Source organism: Aphelocoma coerulescens, chromosome 4 (genome assembly GCF_041296385.1).
Source record: "Aphelocoma coerulescens isolate FSJ_1873_10779 chromosome 4, UR_Acoe_1.0, whole genome shotgun sequence".
Taxonomy (NCBI): Eukaryota; Metazoa; Chordata; class Aves; order Passeriformes; family Corvidae; genus Aphelocoma; species Aphelocoma coerulescens.
Window position 1 is genome coordinate 30,396,204 of NC_091017.1, and position 16,861 is coordinate 30,413,064.

Sequence of the window (16,861 nt, forward strand, 5' to 3'; positions counted from 1 at the left end):
CTGTGCCGTGTTCCCTGTACCGTGTCCCCTGTGCCGTGTTCCCTGTGCCGTGTTCCCTGTGCCGTGTCCGCTCTGCCGTGCGGGGCCTTCCAAACCTCGGCAAGCGGGGCCTGCCCTTGTACCTTGGCACCTTGGCGCTGGCTGAGCAGGGCCCCGGGAGGTACCGAATTTCGTGATGATGTTCGGTGGGAAGGAAACTGACCCGGTCATGTTTACACGTGTGAGTGGTTCTCATCGTCAAAAGTGCAAGGCGAGGTTGCAAAACAGAGCGAAATGAAAGTGTGTCTATTAAACGGTAAAAGTCCAGTCTTGACTTGTTCAAAAGAAAAAATCAGACCAAAATGAACTTGCTTGGTAAACATCGTGTTTGGTTTTGAGATTTAAAAAAAAAATTATATTTAAATGCTAGATGCGTCACAGATGAGCTGAAGTGGAAGCACGTGAAAATTGTTTTAATTTTGTAATGAAAACTCTGACTGATGTCGTGTGGAATTCCTCAGAAAAAAGCAATACCTGGCTTCAGGTCAAAAGTAACATGTAAAGAAAAACAGGAAATGGAAAGAGAACCAAGAGACTTTCAGATCAGACAGACCATAAAGATACATATTCTACTTTGTTGGGGGGTTTTTATTTGCAGTCTCAGTGTTTAATATTATGTGTAGCTAACTGAAGAAATCGGTGGAAGTAGTTCTTCAGAGAAAAATTAAGTCAAACAAAAGAGGGAGCTCTTCGTACACCTGTCCAGCTTTTTCCTATTTAGGATTTCTTTACCAAGACCCTAATTCAGCAAAATAATTTCTGTGTAGCAATATACTTAATGCTTTCTTAAATAGGAAACCTTGTCGATGGGGGGGGTGTGTGTGTGTCCAGAGAAGCAATTCATACTCTTAGTTTAATTATTTTGGTGACTGACAGTGTCTTTACATGACAAATTCATGCTGATGTGGGGTTTTTACAAGTCTGGAAGATGAAGAAAAGTCAATGAAAATGTAAAAAATTTTGTTGTCTGACTGTGGTGAATTATAGAAAAAACACCATCACAACAACTGTGTTGTGTAAACATATGCCATTTACTCAACAGGATAATTAATTTAGAGGAATAAAGTAAAATAGATACTAGTAGTATTTGTCATTAGAATACAGTGAAGAATGTTCTAAAGCTATTGAAAATTTTCATACAACTGGCTGGAGCTATGTGAGTTTTGTGTTGATGGCACCAATCCACAAATCAAATTCTACTGCTTCAAAAAGAATTTTTGCACACTTTTTGTGTGGAGCTCTTGCTGAATGTGAGGGTATTATGTATAGTCTGATGTTTTCTTTATGACAGCAAAGAGTCTAACTTTAGATCTCCTACTTGGTTTTGTAGAATTAAGTCTGTATGTTTAAGGTATTGACTTTTTATATATTTGTATTGTTATATAAAATGTGTGTGTGTATAAACATATATATGCACATACAGTGTGTGATAGTGTGTAGAGTAAAACTCTGCTTGGTGTTAAGAGTTTGCTGGATACCTGAAATATACATACACAGGGATCTTAAGATAGTAAAGATGCTTTTTATTTAAGTTGGAGATTTAAGTTTTAAAATTCCTTTGTTGTTTGTGACCAGCTGCTGTTAAATTAATAAAACTTAGAGCTACAAAAATTGCCCCAGGATAGATGATCAGATGATGTATATTAACTATGCCCAATAATGAATTGTCTAAGTTTGTAGCTGCAAAAACGAGCAAGCAGATTTATTATTTGAGTAACTGTTGCATTGCAACAAATCTCATGGTCATAGCCCATCTGTGGATTAATAGATGGTCCGAAGTCTACTTCTGCAATAAGCCTGAGGAATCAAGTGCCAAGCAAGGCAGCCTCCTGAGGCTTCCTGGGGACTTAGACCTTGAGATGATGTAAGTTCTTTAAAGCAGCCTGGCTGCTGTCCTTTCTGTGAAGCTCACATATTGCCAGTGCAGTCATTTTCCAACCACTGCTTCCAGTATTATTGTCTCTTTTAGCTAGATAAACAACAGCAACTGAAATGCAATGTGAAAAGAGGAAAAAAATCCAAAAAACCAAGAAAAAGATATTTTAATATCTGCTTTTATTAGAGACTTTTGCTGTGGACTTGTGCCTGTAAAATTCTCTTCCCACAGGCTCTGCAAAACTGTGATCTTCATAGAGTGTTAAGAATTTTCAAAATAACATTCCTTAAAGATTTGTACTGATTGTTGCTAAGTTACATGACTGCTGATTGTGAAAAAGGACTATTTTTGCATGGGTGATTTGAAGGAAGCATTTCATTTTCCAAGCTTCAGATATTGTACCGTGAGATGAGACCCCTTGTCACATGGTGGCTAATCCAGTCATAGTAGCTGGCAACCTGCGTGTACACGCCAGGGTGACCAGCCTCCCCACAGTTCTCACCCCAGCTCACAATACCCCACACGTAGGCCACGTTTTCTGCATCAAAACAGACCAGGGGGCCTCCTGAATCACCTTTACAACTGTCTGTGGAGCCATCATAAGTACCTGAAGAGGAAATAAAAAGCAAAATTGAGTTAAGATACAAGCTGGCACACAAGGCAGAGCTCAGGAGATTTTTCAGGTCCGTTGCTTCCTGACAGGTGTTTGTCTAATGGTCACCAGTAAAGGAGATTCTGAACCTCTTCAAGTCTGTTACTTACTTCTCATTTCAAGTGCAGGGCCTCTCTTTATACTTGTGGCTGGCCCAAATTCTCATTTGCTTTTTCATCAGTCTTGTTTTACCCAGTGCGATAGAGAACAATTCAGCCACATTGCCAACTATAAGAAGTAGCCCATAAAGATGGAACAATGTAAAAAGATTTGTAGACTGATTCCTTTGGAAGTGAAGATATAATAATATGTGTACACCTCTGTGTCTGCCTTTGGTGTCCTCCCTACCCAGTAAGCCATTGTGCACTCTCATCTGTGTAATTATTTTCTTTACCAGCTTTATGAAAACAGATGGGCAGGTACAAGAAGGAGAGAACATGAATCCTGGGATGAGAGGGAGAGCAACTCTGCATGGTTGGTCTCAGGGCTGCTATCTGGTGCTCCTTTAGGAACACCAGGTAGCAGCCCTGAGGCACAAGTGTGCAGGATCCAGTGCCCTTTATGCTTCAGTGTTCACAAACCTACTCGTTTGCAGGTCAGCAAATAAGGAAAATTATTTCAAAAAAATGAAGCAAGATGGATGTGATATAAACAGAAATGCTGCTACAGAGCTAGAATGTGATTTTTGCTTTTTTCCTATATACTCAGTAAAAGTTTATGGATTTCTAACACCCTTACTATACTTTTCTGCTTGGTTGACTGTTCTAGTATGAAGGAGCCCATACAAAGCGTAACTCCCCAAGCTTTTAAAAATGTAACCTCTTTTTTGAATCTCTACATTTCTGAGAAAGAGTTATGTGAACTTTTCAGAGTTGGGATTACTAATCCTATGAAACAAGATTTTATTGCCTTTAATCAGTTTAATTAATGCTTGGATTACTAACTCCTGTGGATACCAGCCCTTAAAGTTTTTATTTGCTTCAGGGATGGAAAGTTAACCCCAGATATCCCCTTTCTGAATGTGTCTCATGTGGTACTGTCATTATCCCCTTGTAGTAAAGTATGAACACTTGAAATATACTGAAGAAAAAAGAGATAAGTTACAGAATTGGTGCCGTAAATAAGCCCCGTATCTTACAGATGACATGCTGAATTTATCATGAATGATTTTGCTTTAATACATGGTTTTTGTTTGCTTGTTGAGCAGTTTGTTTAAATAGTGCCTTTACTTTTTGATTTAACAGTTGAAACCATCTGCCCTGTAAGTTGAATACTCACTGCTCTTTTAGTGATGTATTTGGCAACATTTTTTGTCACTTGAGAAGCAAAAATGTGTATTCAAAATCCTCATTTTAATACTACGAGTGGCAACCAGCTTCCTGGCCAGACTACTCTAAGTTTGAAAAGTTAATTGTATTTTCCTGGGATGCAGTGTGGTAGTGGCAAATGTCTAAGCAGATGAATAGGTACATTCTAGTCAACAGGCTGTGTGTTCCAGGACAGGCATTAGCTTAAATATGTTGCTGAATCAGAATCAAATAGAGTAAAGGTAGGATGTTCAGTAGGCTGTGGAGTGCTTGTGTATTTAGAAAACATAACTCAAATTACATGCAAAAATTTGCCCATATAATCATAGAAATTTGTCATGCTGTCATCTGAACTCTGTTTATGAATACGTAATATAATGGTGGATGCCACAGGCTCCAGTGGCTGACATTTTGCCAACAGTGGTGTTGTGGTAGTTGGTTTATTGTCTTCCTTAAGTCTGGAAGATTCCCAGCCAGTTATATCTGGCCTAAACTGAGACCTTGATGGTAGAAATTATAGTAATAAAATTGATGCTTACCTGCACATGCCATTTTTTTAAAAAATCGTCCTGGATACAATTCAGAACAATTGTGAAATAAATTAACATTTCCCCACTTGAGGATAAATTGTTTTTTGTAATCTAGAAAAGAAAAAAATATTTTCAAAATTTAAAATGCTAAGTACACATTAGACACATTTAATATAATAATTTGAAAGTTAGTTATTTACTTATTTACAGAATATTATCTTCAGTATTATAAACCAGAAACCTTAAACTGCCACTAACATTTACCCAATATATTGGCCATATATTTCAAAATAAAAGCAGAGTGGTTTAATTGCAGTGTTAACTACAGTACTTTCATGTGACATTTTCACCCTTTCCATTTCCTTGTATCCCTCAGGGTTTTTTTTCCTGTGTTTTCCATATCAAGATTTCCAGGCACTTGGAAAACTGGTGTATTGCTTTCTGTGAAATGGAGATGTGGCTGTGATTCATCCTTATTACCTTTTTTCCAACTTGGCTCTATCTTTGTGGAGCACTTACTTTAGATACAGGTGAACTATGTATCCACAAGTCTAAAGAGATGCTCTGTTTTTTCTCTGTCTGTTTGCTAGCAATTCCCAACTTTGCATTTGCTGGGTGGATGCTACTGAGTATGGAGAGGAGAAACCTCAAAACCAGTATGTGGTAGCTCCAATGCCAGGCTGGAATGCTGTGATACAAAACAAATGCTTCCCAAATCTTTGAAAGCATGATTGTACTTGGCTTATCTGTCTCTGTGCAAGCTTCTCTGGGCTAAACCCAAGCATGGCAGTGACAACATGTGCTGAGTTTCATGACTGCTGGCTGCAGCTCAGATCCTGTTGGGAAGGGGACAGAGGACAAGCTGTGACTGTGGGCTCCTGTGAGCTACCAAACACCATCTGTTACATGTTGTTAACAGGTCTCCACAGCTAATACAATTATTAGATGGACAAAAGGAAAATTTCTTACTGTTGGGGTAGTTTTCATCCAGGGATGTCCTCCATATCAATCTACTAAGTGGCTGAAACAGCAGAGGAAGCAGTACAGAAAAGAGAACCCAACAGTGATACCTGAGTGCCAAACCACAGCCTACATTTTCTGTACTCAGCCTCTTCTGACTGCTTTGTGCACAACTGTTCTTCAGCCTTTTCAAAATAAAAGCTCATCGCAGTTAGAAAATGAGTTATACAAATAATACATTCCTCTAGCAAGCACTAAACCAAATACCTTTCTCTAGTCCCCATCCAGAAACCTTGCATGTGTCACCAGTCTTGAACATGTACTCTGACCAGGGGACACAGGCAGGTATGCTGTTGTCTTCCAGGAAGCATTCTCCAGGCTGAGAACTTTTCAGCTCCAGCAGAGCAATGTCATTTTCATAAGTTGATGCATTGTAATTTTCATGAATTATCACTTGGTTTAGTTTCAAAGTATTTGTCTCTTTGTCGTGCTCTATTGTATGCAGCATTCCAACCCAGACAAGGTAGAGATGGGCTCGATTTGCCCTGGAAAAAACCAGCCAAATAAACACAAGAACTTACATTTCAACTGTTTTAAAGCTGTAAACTGTTGCATTTTATCAAAGTTTCTGTAGAATAAAAATTCACATTAGAGACATATATTTTCTTTCTGGACTTAATGCCCAAGTTTTTCTGAAGTGTAGCAAATTCAAGACAGGTGACACATGCTGAGTACTGCAACTAATGCAGAAAATGATGTTAAAGCCAGGCTCTGTTTAGTGTTGTGACAAAAAGAAACCAGGTGTTTATGCTGCTCTGATAATAGAGTAACCAGATGTGGACGGAACTGGCAAATCTTACATGTCTGCTCTTGGCTTGTTCTGGGGAATATATGAACCCAGGGACATTCTCTGGGAACAGATCCTGGACTTCCCCAAGGCAGAGATGGAGAAGAGGTCCCTTGTATTTAATTTCAAGCAGAGTGGCTACAGTGGACCTTTCCTGCCTGCCTGCTATCTGACTAAAGTATGCCATGTCTCTTCAAACTCATTGTTACTTTTTATCTTTCTATTCACTGCCAAAACACTCTATTTTCCCTGAATCTTCCTCATTGTTCATGTGGGTGAGTCGGTATTTTAAACTGTTCTGTTCAACAGACAAATAGAAATTAACAAACATGTAGCTGAGAATATCCAAAACAATCTTTCTGCCTTGCAGTAAGAAAATAATTCCAGAGTTTGTTTTTACCTGACACAGTGAGCAGCAGTCAGAATCCAACAGCCACCGATATAAACCCCTCCACAGTACACTGTTGAACCTTCATTGCTGGTGTCTTTAATTGCCACTTGCCAAGGGAATTCACCCTATTCAATCAAGAAACACAAATAATGAGAAGCCATTGCAGTTGTACAACTTTTAGTGCATAAAGGGAAAAACATCTCTTGGTATCACCTAATCTCCTTGACTAGGTCTGATTTTAAATAAAAGATCTGCTATCCAGAAGTTGTAAATTGGGCTCCATGAGATATAAAGGATTTATATACTAAAATTCAGTAATTTTATTCAATCTTCGGACTTGGTGCAATGCCTCCTTCCCTCCAGCTTTCAGTCATGAAACCCCTTGTAGTCAGAGAAACAGATGTAGGGTCTGACCATACATTTTTGCTGTATTGTCTTTTAAAGACGCAAATTTTAATTCCATTTTGCCAGAATTGTTATTTTTAGCTGTAGTATTAATTGCTTTTCTGAGTAATTTTCAGTGTCTACTTGTACTATAATGCTCAGTTTTGTAAAAACTCCATATTTTACTTTATAAATTGTGCTTCTCTTTACTTTCATTCAGGGCAATGCCACTACTGCTGCAAAACATGGCATAAGCTGATTTTGTTATTTCCTTAAGTTTAACAGAAGGCAAATAATTCCCATTTAAATCAATGCTGAATGAACTCATATCTGGTAAGGTTATTTTTTTACCTTTCCTGCAATCTTTCCACCTATGATTCTTTTCCGTCGAGTTAGTGTGTGATTTCTAACGCCGCAGTGCACTTGGGGAAGAAGTGTCTTTATCATTTTTCTTTCTTTAACAAAAAGGAAAAATGTATCTCAGAATTCAGGTATACATTCTCTCTATTTGGAGACAGGCTTATCTTTATCTTGAAAATTTGAGTGCTGTGAATATGCCAGTAGCTGAAATAGCAGGAAAACAAAGATGAAACATTTTGGCATCTGTCTTTGCTTTGAAAATTGCTTGTGTCTTAGCATCACATAACTTCTCTCCCTTTTACAATGCTGCTTGAATTCAGATAAACAATTTTAAGGATGTTCCCCTAGATTTGCTGAGAGTTTACCTCAGCTGGGAGTTCACCAGTTGCCAAAACACACAGATGTAGGTCCTCAGCCAGGATGAATTATTACCGCGTTCTTGAAATCAGTGAAAAGTGAGACAAACAGTAAATCCCAGAGTGTACATTAATAAATCACAAAGTCAAAATATCTGAGTGTTCTGGATCTGAGGAGCTGGCTGGTAGCTAGAAAGTCACTAATAAGAGGGTATGCTGTTGATTTTGGAGGGCTAATTACACTTACCTTCATCCATACTGTCATTTTCAGCAACTTCTTCTTTGCCTATAGTAGAATAACAAAATACTAAAATTATTGGCAGACATTTACTTAAATCTATGTTTGTGTGCCAAAATTGTGGAACACATTTTAAATGCATAAGGGCATACTGTTCTCATGGAGAGCAATACTCTCCAGCCTGGTGCCTGCTGTTTCCTTTCCTGCTAGGCACTGCTTGGTTGCCTCAGCCTAAAAATGACCTACAGCCAGCAGATACTCATTTATAACTACACAACATCTACTCACTTTCTAAGCCTAGGGAGCCCTTCTGCCAGGAAACCCTGAGAAACTGCCTTTTTTTTTTGTTTGTGATCTCTTTAGAGATGTCCCATTCTCCTCTACCAAAAACCACCGAAATTTCTCCTGCCCCATAAACCTTTGAAACTTTCTAAGAACCAAAGGAGCATTAGGTAACAGGTTTTTGTTTGATTTTTTCCCCCAATTTAGATTATGCTGTGTGCCTCCTTTAATGGGGTAAGGGAGGATATTCAACACAAGAGGTAAATTAAATGCTTGCTGAATCTGGTTTGTCAGCTTTTATTCAAAGTGCCCACTGAATTCAGTCCCTACATGGGGGCTGAGCATTGTGTCTGTTCTCATGTCACTGACAGTAATGTTTACATTTAGAGTTCACTTTACCTGTAGTAATTACCATTTACCAATAGTTTTTACTTTTTTGGCCTTTGACTTTCTCTTATGAGAGCAAGGAAAACATTCTAATTTTAAAACAAAGCATAATCTTTTCAACAGAGAGGGCAACAGCACAGAAGAATTATTATATTGACAAACTAGTTGAATACCTCATTTGTGAGGAAAGTATTCCTGGTCGCCCTCTCTACACTTTCTTAGGGGATACCAGTTTGATAGCTGGCCACATAAACAAAAGACATAATCTGCCTTAAGCTTCCAAAAACAACATCTTTTTCTTCCTTCCTTCCTTTAGTTTTCTTGTCATTCTTTTCCAGAAAGAAAGGAAAAAAAATTGTATGACCTTTTCTTCCTCCTGTGCATAACATAGGGAAGACTGATTCTTGCATAATGAATAATATAATAATATGCATTGTGCAGCCTTAGTTTAGGGCTGAATGAAAGGAAAGAAACAAAAACATCTTTCAGAAAAAAACCTGCACAGAGAACTCCAGCTTCATCCTCTCCTGTGAGGCAGTCAATATCTTTGTTGCAGACATTCTTATTTGGAATACAGATATTTGACCGACAGTGGAAACTGTTCTTTCTGCACTCTGTAACACAGGAGAATTACAAATGTAAATCACAGGATCATTTGGTTCAGCAACCTCACACTGTCAGAGAGCTTTTTAAAATATAAACCAAATGTATATCCATATTACATGGGACCTGGCTGTTCATAAAGAGATTACAAAAGCAAGCTCTGTGCATGTAAACAAAATGAATACTTAGCTCTCCTCACTTTAAATCTTCAAGTTATAAGACTTGAAAAATGTGGATCTCTGTTACCACTGCAGTACTGTACTGCTAGACTTGGTGTCAATCCATACCAGTTTCATTCCATAACACATCCTCCACACTCAGCCTCAGCCAAAAGACCTCCACTTTACCAGTGTTACTGATCACCTCAAATGAGGAACTGATGATGCTTGTGCCAAATCTCACCCTCCCAAATCAGAGAGCAAGCTGAGTTTTGGTTGCATGAGCTAAATGCCTAAATGCAGGGTTAGGAATGAATATTCCTTTTAGGAAGAGACTGGACGTATTAATTTACTACTTCTAAAACTCTTGGTTATATGAAAAGGTATTATAAACCTGAGAACCCCCTCCCTTTTAAATTTTGTGATCCCTTTGAATGTTCTCAAAAGCAAAGCAGTGCTTGAATTCATGGCAGGATCTTTTCAGCTAATTTAAAATCTCATGTCAATCTACTATTTAAGGTATTTGTCTTTAATAGAAAATAAGATAGTTCTCTAAAAGTATCCAGATATCCCAATGTGATCCAAAGACCACTGAACTCAGCTGAAAAACTTATTTTGATTTCAGGAAGCATTGTTTTCAGCCCATTCAGCTGAAACAGCACTATTTTTGTCATGTGGAATCCAAATAAATGTCTATTAGATGTATGATATCACATGTATTTTTTTTTTTCTAAAATTACTGTGACCATGTTTCCACAATTATGAGATTAATCTTATTTACAATTGTAACACTACAAAATTAAGGTTATGGAGGGATAATGATGGGATTTGTAATCCACATTAGCATTTGGCACCCAAAACCCAAGTTTTGGAAGTATTCTCCTGCATTCAGGTCATGCTAGATCCATTCCTCATTTCTAATCAGAATTTTTACAGCTGGAATTGCAGATGCTGAAAGACTGACTTCTCATGAACAAGCGATGTGCCAGGAACTCTTTACAGATGTTCCATGGATGATCTTGCATTAGTAATAAATTTAAGAGAGATCTTCCTTTGGTTTAAAGGTAGTTCATTAGAAAACCAGTGTCGTTGTTTAATTACTATTGATTTTTTCCAAGTAAAAATACATTTTCATTCTAACAGGACTCATTTTTTGTATCAATTTTTAATGACCTCCTAAATAATCTCATTGTATTTCCTCATCCTCTGAGGAAATCCAGATTCTCAAGAGATCACTTGCCTGCTTCAAAATTGTATTTTATGTCTTTTTTTTTGCCCTTCCCTATACATAAACTATGGTTTGATTGCTTTGATGTAGTGACTTACTGGACAACAGAATTTAGCTGTTACATCACTGTAAAAATTCTTTGTGGGTGGTTTTCTTCTGAAATTAGTTTGAAACACCTGACAAAGGAAATTCTTACCTCTACAGCACAGTTCATCACTCAGGTCTCCACAGTCATTGATTCCATCACAGGTTTTATTCAGAGAAATGCACTTCTTGTTGACACATTGAAACTCCCCATCTGAACAAACTGTGCAGCAAGATGAAAATGAAGTTAGTGTGGAATTGACTGTAGGTTCATAATTGCCCAGGGAAATACTCTGCCTGCATATTTGATTCTGTCAGCAGTTTGGCCTATCAGCAGTAGGTATGCTGGGGCCCAGTCAGGTAAATAGGAATCTTTTTTCAGTGTTTTGTTTGCCTTTTCATCAGGGTTTCAGCACAACCATTTATTTTCTTCCTCCAAATTCCAGTAGCCTGGAAGAAGGGAATTAAATTTCTTCTAATGAAAGAACTGGAAAGGACTAAACCAGAAATGACCAGTTCAAACCCACTGCAAATGATTCAAGGGATTAGGATGATGGAGGTTCCTCCTCTAGAAAGAACTCATCAAGAGCCTGTGAATAACTACTTTTGTAAGAGAAACCTGAGATGATTCATAGCTTTTCTAGTCAGCAGCATCTCAGGCTGATCCTCACCAGTCCCAGAGAACGCTCACTGCAGAGAATGAAAAGCTGTTAGAATTCTAAACAAGGCCTTGATTCCCCTTTTATCAGTGAGAAACTGAGGAGTCCTAAACCCCCCAGGAGACACCAGCAGTTTCACCATAGTCATGTTTGTGTGGCTGCAGTGCTCCTGGTGTGCTAATGGACCTCCCTCAGTGAGCACGACAGTGTCACCTGGCTGCCCACCAGTTAACCCGGGAGAGATAAGACTTGTGGGATGCAATGTACCTTGGTACCCTTGGAAGGGATGGTGGAACAAACAGAACCATGTGTGAAATAATTTGCCTTTGGGGAAATATCTGTAAAAGCACTTCAGGAGCAACAGTGATTTTTCAAACTTGCAAACTCAAGACTGTCTTGACTCCAGATTGCCTCAATTATCTTAAAGTATGCAAAATGATGATTTAAAATAATCAAAAGGTTTCAGTGCGGGTTTTCTGTCGGTGAGAGTTCAGCAAACTAGGTCCTCATTATTTAAAATAAACTTAAAATGTAAAACCACCAAAGAGATATTAAAGTAAAAGAACTACTAACCTCTGAGATTTTCTTGGCACTGCAGGCTAACAAGACCCTCATTACTATCTCTTGACTTCATCTCTGTGTGACATTCAGCAAGACTTGTCTCTAGGCCCCTGCAACTTATTTGCAGACAGTGTAATGAATTTAAGGCAGATTCTGTGATGCTGGAATTGGTTTGGTAATATTCAGCACCTCTGTGAAGATACAAATAATAATAATAACAAATTATATCATTTCACCATGGATTGTGCACTGCTTTTATTGTTTATAATTTATATGATTTTCCTCAATGTCAAAGAATTTTGGTCATGGCTAAGAAAAAGAGCAGATTTCCCATGGAGTTGTCTAGGGGTAAATAGGAGATGTTTACTTTGGAAGAAAAAGTTCTAATTTTTGCAGGTTGCTACATAGAACTGTCCCCAGATCCATATGTAGCTCTATGAAAGACACTGTGTATCATGATGGATAGAAAAGTCTCATTATGTAGCAAAACTTGTAAGTTCAGATCTTTATCTCTGTGTGGACATGGGTGAGCCATAACTTGGAAACCATCCTGCATGGGGTCAGCTATCCTTGGTGCCATCAAAACCAGTGAATATTGAGGAAGCTCAGGCCACTGCATGGCTGGGATTGATAAATTTTCATCTTTCTTGGTTTTACCTGAGCAGTATTCTCCTAACAGTGTATGTATCCCCTACCTTAAAGAAATATGGATCAAGTAAATAAGTAACTAGAGACACTCTCAGTGAGACTCCAGGGCTCAGTGCTCTGTCCCAGGGCAAACCTTTATCTGCTATTTAAAGCTACACTGATCAGGACTAGGAAATACTTGCTTTTCACCCAGAGAGGCACTGCATTAGCAGTTTCAGGTTTTTGAGGACATTTTTACATTTTTTTTTTTCCATAAGGTTGGGGAAGCAAGTCTACCTAAGTTAAATTAGTTGTACAGGTATAAAATTATTATGTACAGGATATAGAGGTGACTCTGTGAGGAGCTGAATATGCAACTTGGGTCATCAGTGTGGTCACAGGAAAAAAACCAAGTTCTGTGGGGCTTCAGCCATCCCTGGGGCCAGGGCAAGCAGTGGCAGCAGGGTAAGGGGTGAAGGGAAAAACCCCATGCTCAGGTTCTTGTTAGTCTGGCTGGTGTAAGTGGCAAAACAGAGCTGTACCCTATTGTCAGCTGTCCTGAGAAACCTTTCTCTGCACACAGATCGCTGCTCAGAGCTACCTGGGGATGCTCCATCCATGCACTTTCCCTAACACAGGCCTGAGAGAACACCTCCACATTGGTCTTCATCTTTATTTTAAAGTAAAACAATTATGGTTTGCATAGTTGTAACCTGTAACAGAACACAAAAATTGTTTTGGCTCTCACTCTCAGGTGTCAGTTTAAGAAGTTTTATCAGAATATTGTAGCCAATACACTGTTCATGAGTTTTCTGTCTTAACAGCTGGCTGTGAGTGACACTTCTGTAAGCATCACTACTTTTTCAGATCCCTTGCAGTTATCCAGAGATAAATTCCCCAAACTTACAATTCAAAGCCAAGGTGCCTGCAAGCCACATTTGCTTCATTCATAGTCCACTCACTAGCACATACAAAACTTTCTTCCTTGTGATTCACAGGTTTTACTCGAAGCAAACTTGAATCTCCATGACCCAGAGAGACTGAAAATGTTTCTTAAAACATAAAAAAAGAGAGAAATGAAAAAAATCCCCAAACGAAATCATATTATGTAGATGTATCTAGTGGAAAGACAGCACAATACCAAATCAGGACTGATTTTGTATTTACAGCCAAAGTTCATATGGAAAGAACACTAGATTGGGAATCTGAAGCTTCAGGTACTATTCCTGAATTTTCTGAGGATTGACTTTGTGTCTTTGAGCCTGCTACTTTTTCAGAATATGCCAGTTTAAGGACAAGTGAGGGTAATGGGTATGTAAGAGTACCTGAAAGTCTACCAAGAACAGGTTGCATTTTAGTATAATAACCTTCTTTAGGGGACTTTTGGTAACCAACCAGTCATACTTGAAGTGAGAGGGCCAGATCCTGCTTCTATGACCTGTGTAGCAAAATGCCTGCAGCAATCTGTGTAGCAAAACTAGCAGGAGGATGACCTGGGCCTGTCAGTCACTTAATTTTTTTATGAAAATCAACAGATACTGCCCATTTTCAGTGACTTTTCATTTTCTGTTTGATTTGTTACTAGTGCAAGAAAATGAACAGACTTTCTGAGCTGTAAACAGTGTAAGCATCTCCTTAGCCACCCATGACTGATAAATTTTGGAAAAGGAGGTGTTAATACCTTTAGGCATGCATGTTCCCTTGTGCAGGAACTTTGCTTTGGGCTGTTGACACTCATAGCTCTTCAGCTGACAGTAGGTACGGAAGTTCCTTCCACTGGTGGAACAAACTGCAGAGCCATTCTTTGGGCACTGGTAGGGAAGCTTACAAAGGCATTTTCCCTCCACACATCGTTCCCATGGCTGACAAAAAACTTTTTTACAAGACTTGTGGGTGTATTGGTTGCTTAAGCATTCTCTTATGAGGTAGGTGTCTTGCTCAGCTGGCTGGCCAGGCTTAACCTGTCGAAAGGGGGTTTTTTCAGCATTAGATGCTGCATTCTGCAAGGAACAAGAAAAAAAATTAAAATAAAAGCAAGATTAGGGACTGCATCAAGAGTTTTGCAGATCTCTTCACTGACCTCAGCAAATGTCCATTCGTAAGCCTTTCCAATCTAACCAAAAGTTGCTAAATGCCATTTATAGTGTTTATCCCCTTGTCTTTGGCCACCTTGTCTTCCTCAGTTTTGCTGAACACTTTTTTTTTCTTTTTGGATAATTTACCTGGTGTGATGTTCACTCTCACTGATCTCCCACAAACTTTATACTCTTTACTTTTCAAACATCAGCTGAAGTGCAGAGCAGATTATAAACATTTTTAAAGCCATTGGTTTATAACACATCCCAGCAATGGGACTGTAAGCAGATTAAAACATAAAGGAATTTAAGCACCAGAAAGTGAAAAAAATAGTAATTTGGTTTTTTGTTTTTTTTTTTTCTAAGATTTGTTTTATTGGCCTGGTTGACTTTGGATTTAAATATCACCAGTAAGTATTTATGAACTACTTACTAGCAAATAAATCTATAATTAATGATTTGTTTTGCAGAGTCCGTATGAGTGCTCTAATAACAAGTATCTCAAAGCAATTTGAAAATTGAATGCTCTTCCTTATCAGCTTTTTTCCTGTATCTTGCTCAGCAGTGGATTTGCAGGGTGGTTGCTGGCCATCATTGGACTGCAGATACAAATTCTGACCCCCTCCCTCCGACAGCCTCTGGGTGAGTGGCTCTGCACCTGTGTTTGTGCAGCTCTCTGGTGACTTCAGTGCTGGCTGGATGCTTTTTCTTACTAAGATCTGTGGGTAGTATGAATGATGAAACATGAAAAATATATATGGATGGGCTCTGTGTGAAAATGGGAGAGAAACGTTAGTCCTCAAATGTGATTTATCAGCTTTGACTGAGTCAACTGAATCAATAGAGCTGAAGTTTAAAGTTCTCATGAGGAAATCCTGGCCACAGTAAAATCAGTGAGGATGTTGTTGGGGCAGAATTTAATCCAATACCTCTCCTTTTCACAGTTGTATAATCTAATTAAATTCTTCCTGCTGTTCTCGGGTCAGTAGGATCCAAACTGCGAGCCAGATCCGGCTTGGCGTAACTCCTATATTGTGCTAGGTGTTCCTCCTCACCGGGAACAACAGGTGCTGATTTTTGTCTCAGGATTTCTCTGAAAGACTTGGGTTGTGCTGAATGCTCAGCCCAGACTTTTGGCTTTCCTGGGCACTTCTGCCCCAAGACAACCCGCAGCAAACCTTCTGGCAGTGGGACATACCACGCTGCCATGTTACAAGGCTGCAATCCCCTTTCTCAAAAGAGGGAGGCAGGGAAAATTGCAGCACCTCCTCTGGTCAGCCTTGCTTGCAAATTTGATTTAGGATCGGATCATGATTAAAATATTTTCCAGAAACCTGTTAGCATAAGCCCCAGATAGAATCAAAACATGACAGAGAAATAGCAAACTTCACACATTCAGGCTGGGCTAAAACAAATGTGTGAAACACAAATACTATGGAAAGGAAACTTTTTTAAAAAACTCAACTGGTTTTGCTTTTATAACAATAAACTGTTTATTAAACGTTTTAATAAATTACTGCTAACACAATAAAACGTATCTTACCTCTGATCCACAAAGACAAAAGAGACACAAGAAAACCAAGCAAACTGGGAGCATTCGCATGATGGAAATTTTATCTCCCTCCCCAGACAAATTCCTCTGGCTGGGATTCTTTTGAGTGTCAGCTGTTAGATTTGTGTTTAATTTTTAGCCACTAGAAAAATATTTTGAAGTGTGTTTAGAAATAAAGTACAGGAGCCTCAACTATTAACTGATAAATCTGATCTGTTCAAAAGATCCTGCCTTAACTGGTTTTATGTACACGTAAGTGTATGGCGAGATAACCAAAGTCAAGCCCTTGAAGTAAATGATTAAAAGGAAGCGCTTGTGAGGGTTACACTTTTCTTTTCTTTGCCCAGAGGAGTCCGATCGATCCGTCCCGCGGGCTCGCCGCCTGCAGGCGCTCCTCTGTGCCGGGTTCCTGTGAAAGATGGGTGTTCCAGGCAGGGCACCCACGCAAGGTGCTCCCGCCGGGACACACGGCACACCCGGCACACCGGGACACGCGGCACGCCGGGACACGCGGCACACGCGGCACGCCGGGACACACGGCACGCCGGGACACACGGCACGCCGGGACACCCGGCACACCCGGCACACCGGGACACGCGGCACGCCGGGACACCCGGCACACACGGCACGCCGGGACACCCGGCACGCCGGGACACCCGGCACACACGGCACGCCGGGACACCCGGCACGCCGGGACACACGGCA

At 39.5% G+C, this 16,861-nt stretch overlaps 1 protein-coding gene across 1 annotated transcript; it reads right to left on the reverse strand.

The window, feature by feature from the left end:
• Positions 1 to 2,075: 2,075 nt before the first annotated feature.
• Positions 2,076 to 16,318, reverse strand: CFI (complement factor I). The gene is made up of 12 exons (XM_069013335.1): positions 16,148 to 16,318; positions 14,211 to 14,529; positions 13,437 to 13,581; positions 11,915 to 12,093; positions 10,795 to 10,905; positions 9,107 to 9,223; positions 7,950 to 7,988; positions 7,338 to 7,441; positions 6,612 to 6,727; positions 5,632 to 5,909; positions 4,414 to 4,515; positions 2,076 to 2,522 (listed from the first exon to the last, which is right to left on the reverse strand). Exons 1-12 carry the CDS (start codon positions 16,205 to 16,207, stop codon positions 2,305 to 2,307), a joined length of 1,788 nt encoding a protein of 595 aa, XP_068869436.1. The 5' UTR covers positions 16,208 to 16,318; the 3' UTR covers positions 2,076 to 2,304.
• Positions 16,319 to 16,861: the final 543 nt, after the last annotated feature.